The sequence below is a fragment of the Sceloporus occidentalis genome, unplaced genomic scaffold (assembly GCF_023333645.1).
Source record: "Sceloporus occidentalis isolate IW3139 unplaced genomic scaffold, rSceOcc1.0.p SCAF_351, whole genome shotgun sequence".
NCBI classification, from domain to species: Eukaryota; Metazoa; Chordata; class Lepidosauria; order Squamata; family Phrynosomatidae; genus Sceloporus; species Sceloporus occidentalis.
The window spans coordinates 343,099-363,346 of NW_028317331.1; the positions used below are offsets into that span (position 1 = coordinate 343,099).

At 52.8% G+C, this 20,248-nt stretch overlaps 1 protein-coding gene and 1 pseudogene across 1 annotated transcript; one reads left to right on the forward strand and one right to left on the reverse strand.

Annotated features, from left to right (window-relative positions):
- Positions 1-1,993: 1,993 nt before the first annotated feature.
- LOC149274056 (leucine-rich repeat neuronal protein 1-like) lies at positions 1,994-6,422 on the reverse strand (annotated as a pseudogene).
- Positions 6,423-11,917: 5,495 nt separating this feature from the next.
- Positions 11,918-19,254, forward strand: LOC149274057 (properdin-like). The gene is made up of 9 exons (XM_089505910.1): positions 11,918-11,975; positions 13,480-13,672; positions 13,966-14,120; positions 14,660-14,830; positions 16,267-16,464; positions 16,837-17,010; positions 17,177-17,365; positions 18,058-18,166; positions 19,119-19,254. Exons 1-9 carry the CDS (start codon positions 11,918-11,920, stop codon positions 19,252-19,254), a joined length of 1,383 nt encoding a protein of 460 aa, XP_089362036.1.
- The last annotated feature ends 994 nt before the right edge of the window (positions 19,255-20,248 follow it).

The following is a 20,248-nucleotide window of genomic DNA, read 5'->3' on the forward strand; positions in this document are numbered from 1 at the left end:
TAACCCCTTCGCTGCCAGTGGCCTTTGCACGAGAGCTGTTAAGGTTGCCGTAACCTTGGGCCAATTTATTTAACCCCACACATGCTGGGAAGGCACCTTGGAGGATAGAAGAGAACTTTCAGGGCTTTTATGTTCCTCGGGGGCTGGGTCTGCCCCCCCCTCCCCCGGGCAAAGCTTTCCTTTTCTTCAATCTTTTTCTAATAGTCCGGCTTCGCCAATCACCATTTCCGGGGTCTTGGAGAAAGATCCGCGTCTGCGTGCCAAAAAAAGGGAGATCTCTGCGCGGTGCTTGGGTATCCGGAGCAGTTTGGGTCTCATTGAGAATTGAATGCAAGTTTTTGGTATTTCAGAATTTTTTTTTTTCAGGTGATAGATAAAAGTTTTATGCAATATTTTGTGTGTTCTGATCTTAAAATGTGCATTTGGGGAAAAGTCTCCGGAACGGGAAAGTTTATGCTAAAGTCTTAAACTTTATTTTGCTGACTTTAGTGATGTTTGTTATAAAGTAGATTATTTATGCTGTCACTGGGAAATGTATTTCTCGCATTTGCTGAAAAATGTATTCTCCTAAAATAAAAGATTTTAATAAATATCAATTCTTTGAAATTACCGACAAAATATGTATTTATGGCGTAAATGATGAAATGGTGTGAGTGCGTACTCTCTCACTTTCTGTTCTCTCCTCTCTCATTTCCCTATTTTCTCTCATTATTTCTCTCCTTTTACTATATCTCTCGCCCTCTTTCTCTTCTTTCAATCTTTCTCTCCTTACTCTTTTTCTCTCACCATTTCCCCTCCTCTCGCTTCTTTCTGTATATTTCTCCCTTAAATAAAAATCAGATATAAATTGTATTTATCGATGTCCAGATCCCTTCCGTAAACCGAGAGAAAAGTATAATACTGAAAGTTCACAAGTAAGTAACTGATACTTCATTCAGAAGGAAATGTTTCTCCTCCCTCTCCCTGTTTCTCTCCTCTATATTTTTCCTCCCCATTTCTCCCTCTTTTCACTCTTTTTCTCCTTTCCTTCTCTCTCCTTTCTCTTTCTCTATCCTTTTTTCTCTCCTCTGTCTCTCCCTCTCTCTCCTTTCACCTCTCCCTCTCCTTTTCTCTCCCCCCTCTCTATCAGTTTCAGGCTTTCCATAGAAATATGCAGACACACCAGAATCATCTTTAATACAAGGTTTATTCGAGAAAAGAGGATACTGATCCTTCACATCCATTGTCCATTTCTGTAACTGCTAAAAAACGTTTTGTTCTTTCACCCCGATCCCTGCGGTTTCACTGCCGATAACACTTATAACACGTAGAAATACCAACTATTGTAACAAACAGGCATCTCCAACATCTAAGAGATATATGTAACTACACACCGTCCGAGTCTCCTCAGATACACAATGAAGTCATACGCAATTATTGACCAACCTGTCTCCTCTCCAGGTACAAACACCCACTTACAGCGTAACCATTGCTCTGCGGCTTTGCGTGCTTGTGAAGGTGTGCGTGTGTGGTGCATGTGAAGATAACACGCATGTGACATGTCCGTGTTACTTTGTTATCTGTGTGATGAGGTTGTATGCTGGTCTGGACCCCGCTGATCGAGGTTCGGTCGCTGCATCTGGGTAATCCCACACCAGACTTCATTAAATCTGTCTGCAAGGTCTTAGACACTTCCCGGGCACTGAAGATTCTGCCCCTCTTGCCCCATCCAGTTCCCTGGCCAAGTAGCTTTTTTTTTTTTAGCCTAAACACGCACAGTTTGTGTTTTTAGAAGGAACTCGAACTGGAAAGTCATGGTAAAGTCAACAAATACTTCTTTGACTGTCTCCGAGCTTCCGGTGCCTTCGACACCCACTGGGGTAAAATTGCGCTAAAATCACCCCATTTTTCACAAAACACTTCTAAGACTTCCACATTGTGCCTACACACAGAGTTTACAACACCTCAAAGATTTGTTTTGTGATGATGATCCTGTACTCAGTCCTACACAGGTTCAAGGCTGCCACATGTAAGTCTTTGAGGTGTCGATTTGGGCTGCAGCGGGGAACGTCTTGTCATCTTCAGGTGGAACCAAACTTGGCTGCTCCAAGCTGCTCTCTCTTTCTTTTTCCACCTCTCCGTCCCAAAGGCTGATGAGCGGAGGGTAAAACTCATTGAGTGGAATGAAGGAGGCCCTTTGCATGTACTTCTTTAGCGAGTGTCCACAGCTTTTGTGCCGGAGGTGGTGTCCCGCATATACGATAATTGCGGCCATGCATAATCCTGCGACTAGGGAAGCAAGGGCGGCAGAGAGGGCGATGCTCACTGGCTTGCCCACCACCTCCATAGAAAAAGAAGCATCTTTAGTGGTGACATTGAGGCACGACTGTTGGCTTGGCCGGGATACAGAAGAAACAGTGAGACACACCTCATACTTGGTGGCCGGCTGAAGGTGTGTTAGATTATATTCTTGTATCTCCAGGGGGACCTTGGCCGTGTAACTGATATGTGGGTTGTGTATTCTCATTGTTGCCGAGGACCACTGAACTGGGGCAAGGACACTTGGTGCCATTCCTGACCCACTCAGCATTTTCCACTCCACCACCACAAAATTCGAATGCACCTTCTTTGAGACCATCAGAAGGGTCATCGGCTCCTGCTCCTGAGTGCCGTTAATGTAGACCACCACGCTCTTGCTGTCAGTTCCATCTGAGTTCCATATCTGGCACATATAGGACCCAGAGTCTTCTTCTATAGCATCCATGATCTGCAATGATCCTTCTGGATGGATTCTGACTCTACCAGTGGCCCCAGATATTCTTTCTCCATGTGGGGTCACCCAGTAAATCTCTGGCTGTGGATGGCCACTAGCATGGCAAGTGAGGGTTACAACTTGGTGCTTGGAGAGGTAAAGCTGAGAAGGAAACGAGTGTGCATCTATTAAGGGTGGGCATCTGCTTAACCACGCTTGGCCCTGGATTTCCAGGAATAGGTGTCCACTGACCAACGGTGGGCTTGTACACAGGGTGGCCTGCGCTTCCACCAGTCTTAGGGAGGAAAGAGCTTTCCAGTTATTTTGGCAATCACAGCGGAGAGGGTTGCTATATAAACTAATCTCAGCGAGCCCTAGGAGCGACTGAAATACTTTTAGAGGCACCATGGCGAGTCGGTTATTATTGAGAAGTAAAGTCTTCAGGGAGCCCACATTTGGACCAAATGCCTCAGGGTCCAGGTGTGTTAATCTGGGATTATTGCAGATTTCTAGTTTTATAAGCTCAGGTAGGTTCTGGAAGGAGCCAGAATCCACACGTTCCAATTCCTCCATTGAATTGAGGCTTAGTTCCTCCAGGTGCAGCATGTTCTTGAAGTCACCATTTCCAATCCTTCTAATGAGATTTTTGTTGAGGTCCAAGAACTTCAACAAGTTTAGATTTTTTAGAGCTTCCTTGGGAACTTCTGTTAATCGATTATCAAAGAATGACAGACTCTCCAGATAATCCAGTCCAAAAAACGCGTTCTCTGGAATGTGTTCCAGCTCCATTCCAGCCAAAACTAGGCTATGTAGTCTCCCCAGCGGTTGAAAGTTCAAGTTTTGAAGTGATGTCACTGGATTTTCCCCTACCATCAGTATCTCCAGGTTTGGTAGATCTTCGAACCACCTTCGAACTATCACACTTAGACGATTGGCATTGAGATGAAGTCTTAAAAGTTTTCCCAAGCCAGAGAAGGCACGAGGACCAATAAAACTGATTTGATTATGGTTAATGTATAGTTCCTCAAGGTTTTCCAGATCCTTCAAGCAGTAGTCCGGAAGCTCAGTCAGTTGATTCTCCTCCAAATAAAGCGTAATAAGATGAGAAAGGTTGGACACGCTCAGGTCCTCGATGCTTTGAAAGTGATTCTGTGACAGATCCAGCTCAGTCAGGTTAGTCAGTTCCTGGAGCTCCCACCCTAAGCGCGAGATCTTATTACTTTGAAGCAGTAAGACTTGGGTGTCAATGGAAAGGTTTTCTGGAATATGAGTGAGGAGGAGATCATTGCAGTCAACTGTCTTGGCCTCGTGGTAGACCGACTGTGGCGTAAACCAGGGCCTTGTCTCACACACACATTGGGGTGGACAGAATCCAAGATAACAGAGGAATTGCGATTGTAACACAATCAAACAGAGGGACAGTTTGGTCCAGGAAGGTCCTCGGGTCATCGTGGTCCTCAGGAGATGGGACTGGTCCTCAGGAGATGGGACGCTCGTTGTGACTCGATGGGAGGATAATCCAGTACGTGATTGAGTTGGTCTATAAAACAAAAAAGCAGATTGAATGAAAAGCAGGGAATACGGCTTCAAAACACAGATTAACTCATTAAGTGAACAGAAAGCTGCGTCTTATGCACTCATTTTAACTCCAACGCAAAACGGAAAATGAAATTTATAACAAAAAAAATAGATAGTTAAATATTCCTGCCCTTGTCACCCAAGTCAGGGGATCGGCCACGGAGTCTCTCGTGAATTCACCGGATTAGGATGTCTCTTTATCCGTAATCAGAATATTATCGCAGTCTCCAGCTGTCCTGCCCTTTTTTCGCAGCCTGTGACGTTCTAATGGTGGATCAGCCTACCCCCCCCCACCGGAGCCACCGTCTGCCCCCCCCCCGCGTGCCGGAGCCCCCCCAGACACCGTACGCCCCAGAATATTACCGGTCACATTTTTGTTTTGAATGAAGTGATTAAATTTTCACTCGGATCCTGTCGCTCTCCGCCATTTTGATTTTTTGGATTCCTTGCAGTGTTTTTACTTCCACCCCCTCCCTGTTGTTAACCCTTTTTTATCCATCTGCCTCAACACAATGCGGACCCCCATCCATCAGCCTTGAGCCCACCCTCTCCCGTTGGTTGCCTAATTTCGCATTCACCAATCCCCTCCAATCTTCTTCACGGTCTCCTGCGCCTCCTTTATCTCCAGCTAAGATGTTGCCATGGTAACACCCTGAGCGCTTTCTATCTCAACAACTGGAAACAGGAACGACATCGCCAGCCGTTTACGCGGCACTGAGGGGGGGGGCAGATGGCTGGAGGAAACCACCGGCACCCTCGCCGCGCGGACTGCAATTCCGATGACGCTCAGCCTTTTCGACAGCTGAGTGTTTGGGGAGTCGCAGCCCAAAGGTTGCAACAACAACAAAAAACCCTCTGCAATGCATCGCTCGCCCAACACACAAAGGGTTAACTAGCCAATTCATCCGCAGGTTCCGTGTCTAATATGGACTTCTGAACGCGGCAGCGCACCACGTGTGACCGACCCCGTGGATCATGTGACCCCGGTTACTGACAGGGTAAAAACCACCAAGAGTCTGAGTAACGGCTCATCGGGGGGGGGGGGCAGTTAGTGCACTTACCCCAGTCAATTAACACTGTGCTGCTTGCACTCACCCCCAGTCAGTTGCATTTGGCTGTATGTTTCAGCACCAGGGAGAGCTCTGGCATGGAGACGGGGTTTATTTCTTGTAATTAACCCTCGCCAGGGAGCCTCCACGTAACGTCTTCTTCGTTACCTGAGCAGCAAGTCCCGCGACCCCCCCCCCATCGGGTTTATGGGGTCTCCTCCGTCCGTAAAACCTAGATATTCACAGATAGAACCCCAGCCAATGACTGGGCCTGATCCAGACCCAAACAGGACCAGCGATGCCTACGATATTCACAATATTCTGATAGACTTGGAAGTCTCCGGGCTGCGGGGGGCTCCAGGCCAGTGGGGGGGGGACATTATGTGTTACTGATCAGTCTACTGGCCCCTGGGGGGCCTAATTATCCAAACGCTTACAGATACCTCCTAAATGTCCCAATTCGCTGGCGACAGAACCGGGGAGGTAGAGCGTCACTCCAATGCTACCTCCCAGACTTCACTCCCCGCGTCCTAATTCGCCAGGGGGAAAAGACCTCAAAAATTAAGACGACATTTAAGGTCCATTCAGACCCTTTCCCTACTTACAGTAAGAGCTCAGACATTAATCAGTCGTTGGTCTCGTCTTAGATTCAGGAGCTGTATGTCTATCCCATGCATGTTTAATCCCCTCACTGTATTACCCTCTACCACCACTACTGAGAGCCTGTTCCACTTATCTACCACCCTCTTGGTGAAGAAATACTTGATTACATGGTAACACTATGGCTGTCTCTTTCATGGCGGCTGTCACCGAAGCTCTGTATCCTCATCTTTCTCCTTCTCCTGGTGCTCATTAATTTCTCCCTGATTCGTTGGCACCTCCATATTAATGAGGGAATTAATATTCATGACACTCAGCGCTTTTCTCACCGCGCTCCAATTATCAAATTGCTCATTCGTTACAGAAAAGTGACAAGTTACCCTAATTATATCAGATTTACAAGAGACGGAGGACGCCCAGAGACGGCTGGCCCCATCGGGGTCTCTACGGCCAGGTATATACATCGTATGGGAGGACGCGGAGTCTGCCGGTATTATGAGGACGCGGTCACTCGGGACACATCGAGACAGTTTATCAAATCCCCCACTTATTTTGGTCTTTGGAGGCTGCCGTTATCTGGCGTTATGCAGTTACTTGCTAGATGCGGTGACATGTTAGATGGGGTGAGGGTCAGAGTCGGGTTCATTGAGCGTGAGTTGGAGGGACAGAGTCAGATTTATTGAGAGTGAGCTGGAGGGACAGATTCGGTTCATTGAGCGCGAGCTGAGGGACAGAGTCGGGTTTGTTGAGCGTGAGTTGGAGGGGCAGAGTCAATTTTGTTGAGTGGGAGTTGAAGGAACAAAGTGGGGTTTGTTGAGCACAAGTTTGAGGGACAGGGTCAGGTTCATTGAGCATGAGTTGGAGGGACAGAGTCGGGTTTGTTGAGCATGACTTGGAGGGACAGAGTTGGGTTTGTTGAGAATGACTTGGAGGGACAGGGTTAGGTTCGTTGAGCGTGAGTTGGAGGGACAGAGTCGGGTTTGTTGAGCATGACTTGGAGGGACAGAGTTGGGTTTGTTGAGCGTGAGTTGGAGGGACAGAGTTGGGTTTGTTGAGCGTGAGTTGGAGGGACAGAGTCTGGGTTTGTTGAGCGTGAGTCTGTGTCTCGTTATATACAGAGTAAGCAGCCATTGTGACACAGACATGCAGACAGACACACAGACATGCTCTTACCCTCTGGACGAGGCTCCTCAATCCTCGGGGTATCTCTCACTTCAGTTCCCCTTCCGCTCCTTGTCCTTCTATCTGTCGGAGTGTCTCATTCTCTGTCTGTCTGTCTGTGGCTGTCTGTCCCCGTGTCTCCCGTTGCTGTCGGTCGCTAGCTGGTTGGCTGCCGTGACGGTCTGGTTGGTGGCTTCCTGGAGTCCTCACCCTCCTTCCCTTTGTCTGTCAGTGTCTATCGGGGTCCGTGGCAGCTCGTCGGTGGGTCCTCTCTCTCCCCCTCATGCTTCTGTTTGTGGCTTTTTCTCTCCGATGGATAAAAGGAGCATGAAACGTGACGAGCGGCCCCAGAGCCAATGGGATGGCGGAGCTGGTTCTGAGTTTGGCCAATCCGGAGCCAGGCGAGGAGGGATGTCCTGGCAGTATGGATTGGTGTAAAGATCCAGATATAGCAGCTGACTGCACATGGTGATATCATTGATATGGATCATACGTGTGCGGGTGCCGGGCAGCACAGTCACACCACAAAGGGCCCCAGCTCTTTAACCCCATGTTTACCAGCAGCTCTTTCTCAGAGAGGGGGCACAGTCAACCTTTTGTGTGTCAGTTTGTATCGTTGTGTGTATCGCTGTGTGTAACAGTGTGTCACTGTGTGTGTGTATTGCTGTGTGTAACAGTGTGTCACTGTGTATCTGTGTGTATGTTGTGTAACAGTGTGTCACTGTTTATCTGTGTGTGTATATTGTGTAACAGTGTGTCACTGTGTATCTGTGTGTGTATCGCTGTGTGTAACAGATGTGTAGTAATGCACACACACGCACTCTTTGTATGTTCAGAGGGAAGAGCCGCTGTTATCAGGTGATGTTTATCATCATATTCCGCAGAGTTGTGTCTTCGTTGACCAGCACAGGGTTAATCTCCGCACGTTATGTGATCTGTTCCGGGGAACGATGACCTCATTATTGTTTTGTTGTGTAATTCGGTAGGGCGTTCGGGGAAAATGGGGCATGTGGGGCTCTTCCTGAGAAGCTTACTCATAGTGTGTGTGTGCATGCACGTGTGTGTCTGTGAGTCGATGTGTGTCTCCATGTGTCCGTGTGTGTATGCCTGTGTGAGTGTGTGTCTCCATGTGTCCATGTGTGTCTCCATGTGTCAGTGTGTGTCTGCATGTGTCAGTGTATTTGTGTCTGCCTGTGTCAGTGTGTGTGTATGTGTCAGTGTATGTGTCAGTGTGTGTCTGCATGTGTCAGTGTATTTGTGTCTGCCTGTGTCAGTGTGTGTGTATGTGTCAGAGTGTGTGTATGTGTCAGTGTGTGTGTATGTGTCAGTGTGTGTGTGTATGTGTCAGTGTGTGTGTATGTGTCAGTGTGTGTGTATGTGTCAGTGTGTGTATATGTGTCAGTGTATGTGTCAGTGTGTGTGTATGTGTCAGTGTATGTGTCAGTGTGTGTGTATGTGTCAGTGTGTGTGTATGTGTCAGTGTGTGTATGTGTCAGTGTATGTGTCACGGTTAAAGGGCCCCCAGGGGAATAAATCTGTCTATACACTGGGCTCACGCTGAAAACACTGAATCAGAGGGACTGCCCCATTCACATTGTGCCCTAATTGCCCCAGTCGGGTTTTTCTCCCCCCGATGATACGTTTGCCAGACTTTAGACTCTCGAGGTCTCCTGCCTGCCGGGAAGCTGCCCTTTCACAATATCAGCTCCGCCTGGCTTCAGGTGATGGGGGTTGGGGGCAGGATGCGGTTACCCAATGCTTTGAGGAAAAGGACACATTTACCCCAAACCTCACACGGGCAGCATGAACCATAATGAGAATGAATGAAGAATCTTCTGATGGGGCTCCTGGCATCAGGGTCGGCCCTCAGCATCGCCTATGGGCACATTAGGGTTGCTGTGTCTCTGTTGGTCCCCTGCTATTTCTCTTTTTGTTTTTTGCTGTCTCTCTGTCCCTCAGTTGTCACTTTGTTTGTCCATGGCTGTTTCTCTCCAGATGGCTCTATCTCCTTGGCTCTCTGGCTGTCCCCCGCTGTCTCTCTGGCTGTCCCCCGCTGTCTCTCTGACTCTCCCCGGCTGTCTCTCTGGCTGTCCCTCGCTGTCTCCTCTGTCTGTCCCTCGCTGTCTCTCTGGCTGTCCCTGGGCTGTCTCTCTGGCTGTCCCTCGCTGTCTCTCTGGCTGTCCCTCGCTGTCTCCTCTGTCTGTCCCTCGCTGTCTCTCTGGCTGTCCCTGGGCTGTCTCTCTGGCTGTCCCTCGCTGTCTCTCTGACTGTCCCTCGCTGTCTCTCTGGCTGTCCCTCGCTGTCTCTCTGTTACTGTATCAGGGAGGGCCTGATGTGGCCCCCAAGGTTGTGTAAATATTAACGTTTGAGTGGAATGTTTGCCATGAGTCCTCCGGTCACCCCGGATTAACCCCACGATCGGCCAGCAGATCAGAAAGTTAACACAACGCAAGAGCAAAAGTGCAACGATCAGCAGGGACTTTCCATTAGTTACTATGGTGACTGCCCCACTTTGGGTGCTCATTGCAGCGACTTCCATAAAGTGAGTGTTACAGGGTCACCGTCCCCAAGGCTGGGTCCCCCTGTTTGAGGGCTGAGGAATCACCAGTCAGTCCCTCATACGGAGCTCCTGCTCTCCACGGATCAGTCAGACCACCATTCACAGTAAAACAAGAACTTTATTTACAAACACACAGAACTTTATATATAATCTCAATCCAATGAACACAAAACCCAACCCCCAATCCCATCACTCACATCCCATTACAAATCCCATCAGTATACAGGGGATGTATCAGGTGAGGGGGTTAAGGGATACAATGGGTTCCCCCACCTGTGTTATCCCCCCTGTAGTGCGGGGGCCGGCGGGGCAGACAGGGCTGTGCTGGCTGATTAAGAGCCCCAGCCGAGTTACCTGATTGTTTCTCTGAGGGCCGGAGCCGCAGCCACATTCAGTCTCTGGGCCGGTTATAAAATATTACCGGGTCATGTGATCAGAACCAGGACACAGACGCTCCATGACGCGGCTAAACCGCACACCAATCCCCAACGCAGACCCCCAAAACACCCAACAAAGCACTTTGTGCAAACTGCCCCCCGACCCAGAGTCCCACGAGAATGTCTGTCTCTGCCCGGGGACAGGAGGTCCGGGGCATCCCCCGTTAACCTGGCCCTGTCACAGTGTGCATTTGAAGCGAGGATCTCCGGGTTCTGCCGCCGTCTCTACAGGAAATTTACCCCGTCTGCCGGCAAACGTTTCCAGACAACATGGCCGCCCGCCTCTCGTCTCTGAGACCCTTCCGGAATACGCATCACCTTCTCAAATCCTCTCTTTCACTGTAACTTGCACAATTTTTCCTCCCCAGCAGTCTCGGTGTATACTGGCAGCATTCCCAAGGAGTGTTGAGGAGTGCAAGGTGTGCGTGCGAGGGCAGGCATGTCGGTACTTGTTTGTGAAATGGAAATAATGTTCGGCATCCACGCAGGTGATGCCCACAAAGCCGTTCCCCTGTGTTGTGCCGCCCGTGCCGCTGTGTCGTGTAGCCCGTGTCCCTGTGCCGTGTCGCCCGTGCCCATGTGCCGTGTTGCCCGTGCCCCTGTGCCGTGTCGCCCGTGCCCCTGTGCCGTGTCGCCCGAGCCCCTGTGCCGTGTTTCCCGTGCCCCTGTGCCGTGTCGCCCGAGCCCCTGTGCCGTGTTTCCCGTGCCCCTGTGCCGTGTCGCCCGAGCCCCTGTGCCGTGTTGCCCGTGGCAGGCCCACCTCTGGCACCCCACAGATGAGTCAAAGGGGATTCTGATTGGTTTCTATAGAAGATTAAATAAAACAATTCAAAGCCAAACCTAACAAGGAAACGGCCTCCCCGGGGCTTCCCCTCCGGTCTCTTCCTGGCTGCACCGGCAGATGGTGAAATGAGGGGGCTCTGGGGGTCCTATTCACTCGCACGCCATACCGGGACCCCCTCTCCCTGGCCGCCCCAATTCCTTCATGGTAAAAACGGAGGCATCCAGTGCTGGGAGTTGGATTTTGCCTCTGTTGACGGGTCGGCACACTCCACAGAGGGGCAGATGACCCTTTCACTGGGGCGCTTATGAAAAATGGATTCTTCAATATCCTCATCATCTGGCAGAGACCCAGAAGATTCATAGAATCCCCTTCTGTCCATTGTTTCAGTCTCCCGTATCGATACCAGGAGCGCGCAGATCGTTGAGACGGGATTCATGGTGACTGCGGGTAGCGGTAGTCCCGGAAAGGTCGAACGGATTCCTAAATGTAGTGTTTTATCTCCACACTGCGCGGACCGCACCAGCTCAGCCGTAGCTCCAACTTTACTATCGTGCTTATGAAAAATGCCCCCTACAGGACCGGCATCAAGAGATCTCCAGCAAACCTGACATTAGGCGGCATGTACTCCCTGGTCGGGTCCTTTTTAGGCTCCCGTCATGGAAACGGCCTCCGGGGCTTCCGTCGGATAGGACTGCCGAGCGCACACTGAACGCGCCGTCTGCTCTATTATTCCGAATCTGCCCCTTGGGGCGGCCCCGGTGTATAGGGTTAAGTTGTGCCCTGTGGATGGGTAGCTGGCAGCTTTGTTACCCCGGATCAGCGCATGTTCTCCTCCCCCGCCGCCTATTGCGACACCTGCAGTTTCTGCTTTTCTGTTTCCCGTTTGTCCTGGGACGGTCTGTGCGGGGCAGGGGCAGTAGGAGGAGGTGGTAACTCGGACGTGTTATAAAGCCCCGGGGAGAAGGGGGTTAGCACACTCCATCTCCCACACCTGACGTTTCCACTCCCCCCCCCAAAATGTTCCGCCGCGTGCTGCTGCTGATCGCCGGGGGTCTCCTAACTCTGCGGAGTGCAGGTAAGAGCCTCTTATTCTCACCTTTACCCCCCCGGGGGCACTTCTATAAAGCGCGGGATCCGTGTGCATGCGCGGAGGTGTGGAGGCCTCACATGCTGGGCTTTATATAATACGTAGGGGGTCATTTACATTAAAAGCCCCTCTTCCTATTGGTTGGTTTAAGCAGCAAAGTACAGTATGTAATGTAGCTGTATCCACTGGTTGCTATGGCGATAAGACCAGTTCCCAAACTTGGCACCTGAATCGATCTTTGCACGTAAGCCCCTGAATGCCCTGGTGAGTGGAGGAGACCACCACGGACCCCCCTGCGTGTGAGGAGAGGGGCAGCTTGGACCTCGGATCTAGAAAAGGCTTGGGTTCTAGGTGTTCTAGATGTTCTAGATTTTGTTAATAAGTTCTCCAGAACACATTGTATTGAGTGCACTGTTACCCTTTAACCCCCTCTCCGCATCCCTGAACTTCTGCCCCTCTGCCCTCCCTTTTCACACCCAGTGATTGCGACATCCTCCTTCCTGGGGGTGGGCGAGGAGGGGGTCCTTTCACATCACTGATAAACAGAGGAGGGGCAAATCCGAGACCCTCTTACCCCCAGCATGCCCCCCCCTGGCTGTGGGTGATCCTCTGGTTATGCTCCCCAGCAGGGGCAGATACACGGTACTGCTATATGGTAGGGATCCTGAGTGGCGTGGGATGGGCTCTGACAGATGACATCGTCTGATTTGCCCTATGATGTCATAATATTTTGGGATTATGTTTTCTCTAGGTTTGTATTGGTTGCCGTGGCTCCGGTGGGCAGGGATCGGCACGGGGTCTCCGGGGGTCTCTGCTTGACATTCACCACTGAATGACTCCCACAGCTTGTTAGTGGGGCAGATGGAAGGGTCTGGGGGTCCGCTGCCCCCTCCCATTGGGAAAGAGTGTATTTCAGTCTCTACCCCAAGTGCCCCACACCGTGCAGCCAGGGGCAATAGCAGGACAGATACCCCACTGTGACATTTCTAGTGGTCTCTTAGCCCCCGCCCGGCTCTTGCATCCCCCGCTCCTGCACCCCCCTCCTGCACGCCCCGCTCCTGCACCCCCCTCCTGCACCCCCCGCTCCTGCACCCCCCGCTCCTGCACGCCTGGCTCCTGCACCCCCCGCTCCTGCACACCCCGCTCCTGCACCCCCCGCTCCTGCACACCCCGCTCCTGCACACCCCGCTCCTGCACCCCCCGCTCCTGCATACCCCCTCCTGCACACCCCGCTCCTGCATACCCCCTCCTGCACACCGGCTCCTGCACACCCCGCTCCTGCACATCCCGCTCCTGCACCCCCCGCTCCTGCATACCCCCTCCTGCACGCCCGCTCCTGCACCCCCCGCTCCTGCACGCCCGGCTCCTGCACCCCCCGCTCCTGCATCCCCCGCTCCTGCACCCCCCGCTCCTGCACCCCCTGCTCCTGCACCCCCCTCCTGCACGCACTGCTCCTGCACCCCCCCCTGCACGCCCTCCTGCTGGGTTTTAGTGTTAGGAAAGCACCGTGGTGACCGTGCCGCTCTCCCCCCAGGATCGGAGAGCGTCCTCTGCTATGGAGACTCGGACGAGGATCCGGGGTCCTGCTCCTCGTACCTCGGGGAGGGAGTGAGTGAAGAGGACTGCTGTCTGAACATTAAATACAGCTTCAGGCGTGACGCACAGGGCCCCTGCCAGGCCTGCCGGTGAGAGCCCAACTACCCCCTGCGGGGCAACAAACGCACACTAACAGCATGTACACTTATGGGCAGTTCAATGCGAGACACCGAGTGTAAGCCTCACTCACCCTCTCTGACTCAGTCTTCACTCACACTCCTTCTCTTAGTCCTCACTCGCTCCATCTCTTAGTCATCACTCACCTTCCCTCGCTCAATTATCGCTCACCCTCTCTGACTCTATAGTCCTCACTCAAGTGCCCATTAAATTTCACACTCGGACATTAGCCCTCACTCACACTCCCGGTCTGTCTCTGTTCCAGGCCAGCTCAGTGGACAGAGTGGGGTGCGTGGAGTGCATGCTCAGTTTCATGTAAAGAAGGAATCCGCAGCAGACGCAGGTCCTGCGTTGGGCAGGGAGACTGTAATGGGAGCAATTTGGAGGTGCAGGCGTGCTCTTTACAAGACTGCTGCCCAGGTGAGTGTGAGTGGTGGGTTTACATTGGGTGAGTGGTGGGTGCGGGTTTACATGGGGTGAGTGGTGGGTGTGGGTTTAGAGGGGGTGAGTTGTGGGGGCAGGTTTAGATGGGGTGAGTGGTGGGTGCGGGTTTAGATGGGGTGAGTGGTGGTTGTGGGTTTAGGGGGTGAGTGGTGGGTGCGGGTTTAGATGGGGTGAGTGGTGGGTGTGGGTTTAGGGTGAGTGGTGGGTGCGGGTTTAGTTGGGGTGAGGGGTGGGTGCGGGTTTAGGGTAAGTGGTGGGTGCGGGTTTAGTTGGGGTGAGTGGTGGGTGCAGGTTTCGATGGGGTGAGTGGTGGTTGTGGGTTTAGGGTGAGTGGTGGGTGCGGGTTTAGTTGGGGTGAGTGGTGGGTGTGGGTTTAGGGTGAGTGGTGGGTGCGGGTTTAGTTGGGGTGAGTGGTGGGTGTGGGTTTAGGGTGAGTGGTGGGCTACAGCTTTGTGTTCCCGGCCCCTTCCTCTTACTCCGTCTCCTTGTCTTCCGCATACCGCGACTCGGTTTAGAGGATGGTGAGTGGTCGCCGTGGTCTCAGTGGTCATCCTGTTCCGTCAGTTGTGAAAGCGGCACGATAGAGAGGAGCAGGGAGTGCAACAACCCACCCCCGCTGTGCGGAGGAACCTGCGGAGGACAGAAGAAAGAGACGGTTGTGTGCAACACTCGCCAAATCTGCCCCAGTGAGTGGTAATCTCTACTAGCACCACAGGCAAGGGCAGAGGCACGGGGGGTAATTATATGTATCCTGCTGCCTTAGCCAGGGGCAAATGCTGGCAGGACCATTACCCGGTGGGGGTATTAAGGACATTACACTCGTTATGTTGCCTTTTCGTGTTTCTCCGCCTTGCTCCCGGACCCCCCAGGTTCGGGTGACTCTCTCCCCACTCTCTATCCTGGTTCGCGTTACTCTCTCCCCACTCTCTATCCTGGTTCGCGTGACGCTCTCCCCTCTCTCTATCCGGGTTCGGGTGACGCTCTCCCCACTCTCTATCCTGGTTTGTGTGACTCTCTCCCCACTCTCTATCCTGGTTCGCGTTACTCTCTCCCCACTCTCTATCCGGGTTCGCGTGACGCTCTCCCCACTCTCTATCCGGGTTCGCGTGACTCTCTCCCCACTCTCTATCCTGGTTCGCGTGACTCTCTCCCCACTCTCTATCCGGGTTCGCGTGACGCTCTCCCCACTCTCTATCCGGGTTCGTGTGACTCTCTCCCCACTCTCTATCCTTGTTCGCGTGACTCTCTCCCCACTCTCTATCCGGGTTCGCGTGACGCTCTCCCCACTCTCAATCCGGGTTCGCGTGACGCTCTCCCCACTCTCTATCCGGGTTCGCGTGACGCTCTCCCCACTCTCTATCCTGGTTCGGGTGACGCTCTCCCCACTCTCTATCCTGGTTCGCGTGACTCTCTCTCCCCACTCTCTATCCTGGTTCGCGTTACTCTCTCCCCACTCTCTATCCGGGTTCGCGTGACGCTCTCCCCACTCTCTATCCGGGTTCGCGTGACTCTCTCCCCACTCTCTATCCGGGTTCGCGTGACGCTCTCCCCACTCTCTATCCGGGTTCGTGTGACTCTCTCCCCACTCTCTATCCTTGTTCGCGTGACTCTCTCCCCACTCTCTATCCGGGTTCGCGTGACGCTCTCCCCACTCTCAATCCGGGTTCGCGTGACGCTCTCCCCACTCTCTATCCGGGTTCGCGTGACGCTCTCCCCACTCTCTATCCTGGTTCGGGTGACGCTCTCCCCACTCTCTATCCTGGTTCGCGTGACTCTCTCTCCCCACTCTCTATCCTGGTTCGCGTTACTCTCTCCCCACTCTCTATCCGGGTTCGCGTGACGCTCTCCCCACTCTCTATCCGGGTTCGCGTGACTCTCTCCCCACTCTCTATCCGGGTTCGCGTGACGCTCTCCCCACTCTCTATCCGGGTTCGTGTGACGCTCTCCCCACTCTCTATCCGGGTTCGTGTGACTCTCTCCCCACTCTCTATCCTTGTTCGCGTGACTCTCTCCCCACTCTCTATCCGGGTTCGCGTGACGCTCTCCCCACTCTCTATCCTGGTTCGGGTGACGCTCTCCCCACTCTCTATCCGGTTTGACACTAATTTCTTTTTGCCCGTAGCTCACGGCTCCTGGGGAAATTGGGGGCCGTGGGGGTCTTGTTCCTCCCCCTGTATCAGAGAGGGCTCTGGAGACATCACTACCCAGGAGCGCCAGCGGGAATGTAACAGCCCCCCGCCATCCACCATCCCCCGCGGGAGACCCTGCAGCGGGGACCAGGGGCAGTCGCAAGAATGTAAAGGTCTACCCTCCTGTCCAGGTGAGGCCATCAGTCACGGTGACCACGACGGGTTCCACCACGGACTCCATTAAGGTGATGGGTGTGCAGAGAAAAAGAACCCCGGCCGCTATCCATGGGGCAGACGAGGGGCAAATTTCAGCCTGAGGTGGGCAAATATAAAATGCATAAAAATAATGGGCTTCGCTCGATGTATGCCGGCCTCCGGTGTATAAAAACCCTGAAGAAGTAGTAGGTGCCTGACGCCCCTATGTGGCCACACGTGGGACTGAGGTTCTATAATGGGCCCCGGGGACCACTGGGGCCCTCGCCTGCTGCTCACAGGGTGCAGCACGGGGTCTCTTTAATGGGTTTTCAGGGCGGGTTTCACGACGTCCACGCTTGTCCCCGCAGTGGATGGTGGATGGAGTGAGTGGAGGGTGGTCTCCGAGTGCTCCGTCACCTGCGGAGTCGGGCAGAATAAAGAAGAAAGAGTTTGTGACAACCCTCCACCCCAACATGGCGGCAAAGACTGCGCGGGGTCTCCAACAAGACACACTCTGTGCAACACAAAGATCGCGTGTCCAAGTGAGTACACTGAGAAGGAAACACGCTACTCACACGCGTGTACAGATGACGTGTGTCTAATTCTGGGCTACCCCCGTCCTGCACATAACGTGGCACCTGCGCTGGCTGCCGGTGGGTGTGGGAATTGCCTCTCTGATGTCCTCACGCCATGGTTTGTGCCCCTCAGTTGACGGTCAGTGGTCGGAGTGGCAGGAATGGACGGAGTGCAGCCGGCTGGCGGATAAAATCAGCTGCACCAAGCGGGCCGGGGTGCAGAACCGGCGGCGCGAGTGCCAGGGCGTCGTATCCAGCGGCAAATGGTGTGAGGGACCCTACCGGGAGAGCCGACACTGCTACAACGTCAAAGGCTGCATCCGTAAGTGATTCCCGTAACCCGCCGCCAAGGGAAGACAGGAACCCCGCGCGGGTGTGTGTGCAGGTGTGTGTGCAGGTGTGTGTACAGGTACCTGTGTGTGTTGTATGGGGGTAGTGTGTACAGGTACCTGTGTGTGTAATATGAGGGTAGTGTGTACAGGTACCTGTGCGTGTTGTATGGGGGTAGTGTGTACAGGTACCTGTGTGTGTTGTATGGGGGTAGTGTGTATAGGTACCTGTGTGTGTTGTATGGGGGTAGTGTGTATAGGTACCTGTGTGTGTTGTATGGGGGTAGTGTGTATAGGTACCTGTGTGTGTTGTATGGGGGTAGTGTGTATAGGTACCTGTGTGTGTTGTATGGGGGTAGTGTGTATATAGGTACCTGTGTGTGTTGCATTGGGTTGTGTGTATGTGTGCGTGTGTGTTCGGTTACTTGGTGTTACATTATATTGTGTTTTGTAACTTTGTGTTACATTATATTGTGTTCTGTTACTTTGTGTTACATTGTATTGTGTTCTGTTACTTTGTGTGACATTGTATTGTGTTCTGTTACTTTGTGTTACATTGTATTGTGTTCTGTTACTTTGTGTTACATTGTATTGTGTTCTGTTACTTTGTGTTACATTGTATTGTGTTTTGTTACTTTGTGTTACATTATATTGTGTTCTGTTACTTTGTTACATTGCATCGCAGTGAAGAGCCAGTGGTCAGAGTGGAGCGAGTGGGGTTTGTGTTCTTCTCCCTGTGGACATTCTGAAAGGACGAGGGAGAGGGTGTGTGAGCCGATATACCCCGAATACCCGTGAGTAACCCCCTGCCCTATACTAGATCTCATACAGTAAATCAAGACTCGACAAACCCGGGCGCCAGGTCTCCATGGCGACTATAAATCACTTCCTGTCCCTGGCTTGGCCACAGGGGGGGTGATGAGGCAGGTACTGTAGTGTTAGAGTCAATGTGTGTGCATACTGTTAGCCAGTGTGTATGTATACATTAGAGTGTGTGTGTGTGTGTGTGTGTGTGTATAGTGCCAGAGTCAGTGTCCGTCTGTCTTAGGCTCTCGATACAGCCCCCTGTCTGTCTGTCTGTCTGTCCCCAGCTCTGGATACAGCCCCCTGTCTGTCCGTCTGTCCCCAGCTCTGGATACAGCCCCCTGTCTGTCCGTCTGTCCCCAGCTCTGGATACAGCCCCCTGTCTGTCCGTCTGTCCCCAGCTCTGGATACAGCCCCTGTCTGTCTGTCTGTGCCCAGCTCTGGATACAGCCCCCTGTCTGTCCGTCTGTCCCCAGCTCTGGATACAGCCCCCTGTCTGTCCGTCTGTCCCCAGCTCTGGATACAGCCCCCTGTCTGTCCGTCTGTCCCCAGCTCTGGATACAGCCCCCTGTCTGTCCGTCTGTCCCCAGCTCTGGATACAGCCCCTGTCTGTCCGTCTGTGCCCAGCTCTGGATACAGCCCCCTGTCTGTCCGTCTGTCCCCAGCTCTGGATACAGCCCCCTGTCTGTCCGTCTGTCCCCAGCTCTGGATACAGCCCCCTGTCTGTCCGTCTGTCCCAGGCTCTGGATACAGCCCCCTGTCTGTCCGTCTGTCCCCGGCTCTGGATACAGCCCCTGTCTGTCCGTCTGTCCCCAGCTCTGGATACAGCCCCCTGTCTGTCCTTCTGTCCCCAGCTCTGGATACAGCCCCCTGTCTGTCCGTCTGTCCCCAACTCTGGCTACAGACCCCTTTTCGTTGGGAAAACGCTTTTTTCTTTTTAAGGGATTTTGTTGAAACGGCGACCAAATTAGTGGAAGTTTTCTTCTCCGGATCTCCAAGAATTGAGTGTCCAGCTATAGATGGGCAGACCCTGAAGGTGGAGGAGAAAAAAGAGTGTCAGAATGTGCCTGAGTGCTGATATGGCAACGAGGTAGATTACGGCATGCGGAGGGGAATGGATGCTCTGGTGTGGGGGGGTCATTTCTTATGCAGCTGGCGAATGGCGACCTTGGTGCCGTCACGGTGTCCCACGCAGGGCCCATGGGGAATGTTTGGGCCCAGTGTCAGCTTCAGCCCCCCGGCCCCCATCACAGCCACTCTCTTCACCCAGAGCGCTCACATCAAATCAAGGCAAGCATATGGGGGAGTGCAGCCCGTGGGGGGCCCAGGGCCCTTCGGGTCTGAAAATGAGTTTTCCTGGTTAATTTAAACAGTTCTTCTTCCTCCCCACTACTACTCTCTCCTCCCCTGATGCCCCCTCTCCCCTCCCCCGATGCCCCCTCTCTCCTCCCCTGATGCCCCTCTCTCCCCCCTGATGCCCCTCTTTTCTAGGAGGTGAGAATGTTTGCTGGGTATGAGGGGATCGCAGGGTTCTACAGCCCTAAAAGCACCGATAATGTGTATAGAAACAGCAGGAAACGGCTTTATAAACTAAACGGGGTAAATAAACCCCATTATTCTTCTAAATACCCCGCTCAGTTACACCAATACCTAGTGCCCCCGCTGCGCATGCTCTAGTTTGTAGCCCTCTATAAATATGGCGGCTTCATCGCCTTCTTTTATTCTGCTTCAGGAGTTTTTTGGACCCAACGTGGAGCTGCGGGGCAGACGCTGAACACCCAGAGAGGATGGGGATCGGGGGTCATACTCTGTACCGCTCAACTGTACCGGATCCCATCAAATAAAGCCGTCCTGATCCCAATCAATAAAATGATAACGTCTCCTGTCATGGATCGGGAATCACAGAAAGTATGGGGGGCCCCGGAGACGCTCAGCGGGGCCTGACCCCCACAATCACCGGGTAACACATCATAAAATGATTGCCCGGGGCAGATCATTATCCTGAGACCCCACGTGGCATCCTGACCTGGAACCCACGTGTCATGCAGTTACCCTGCTGGGTGCAGTAATAC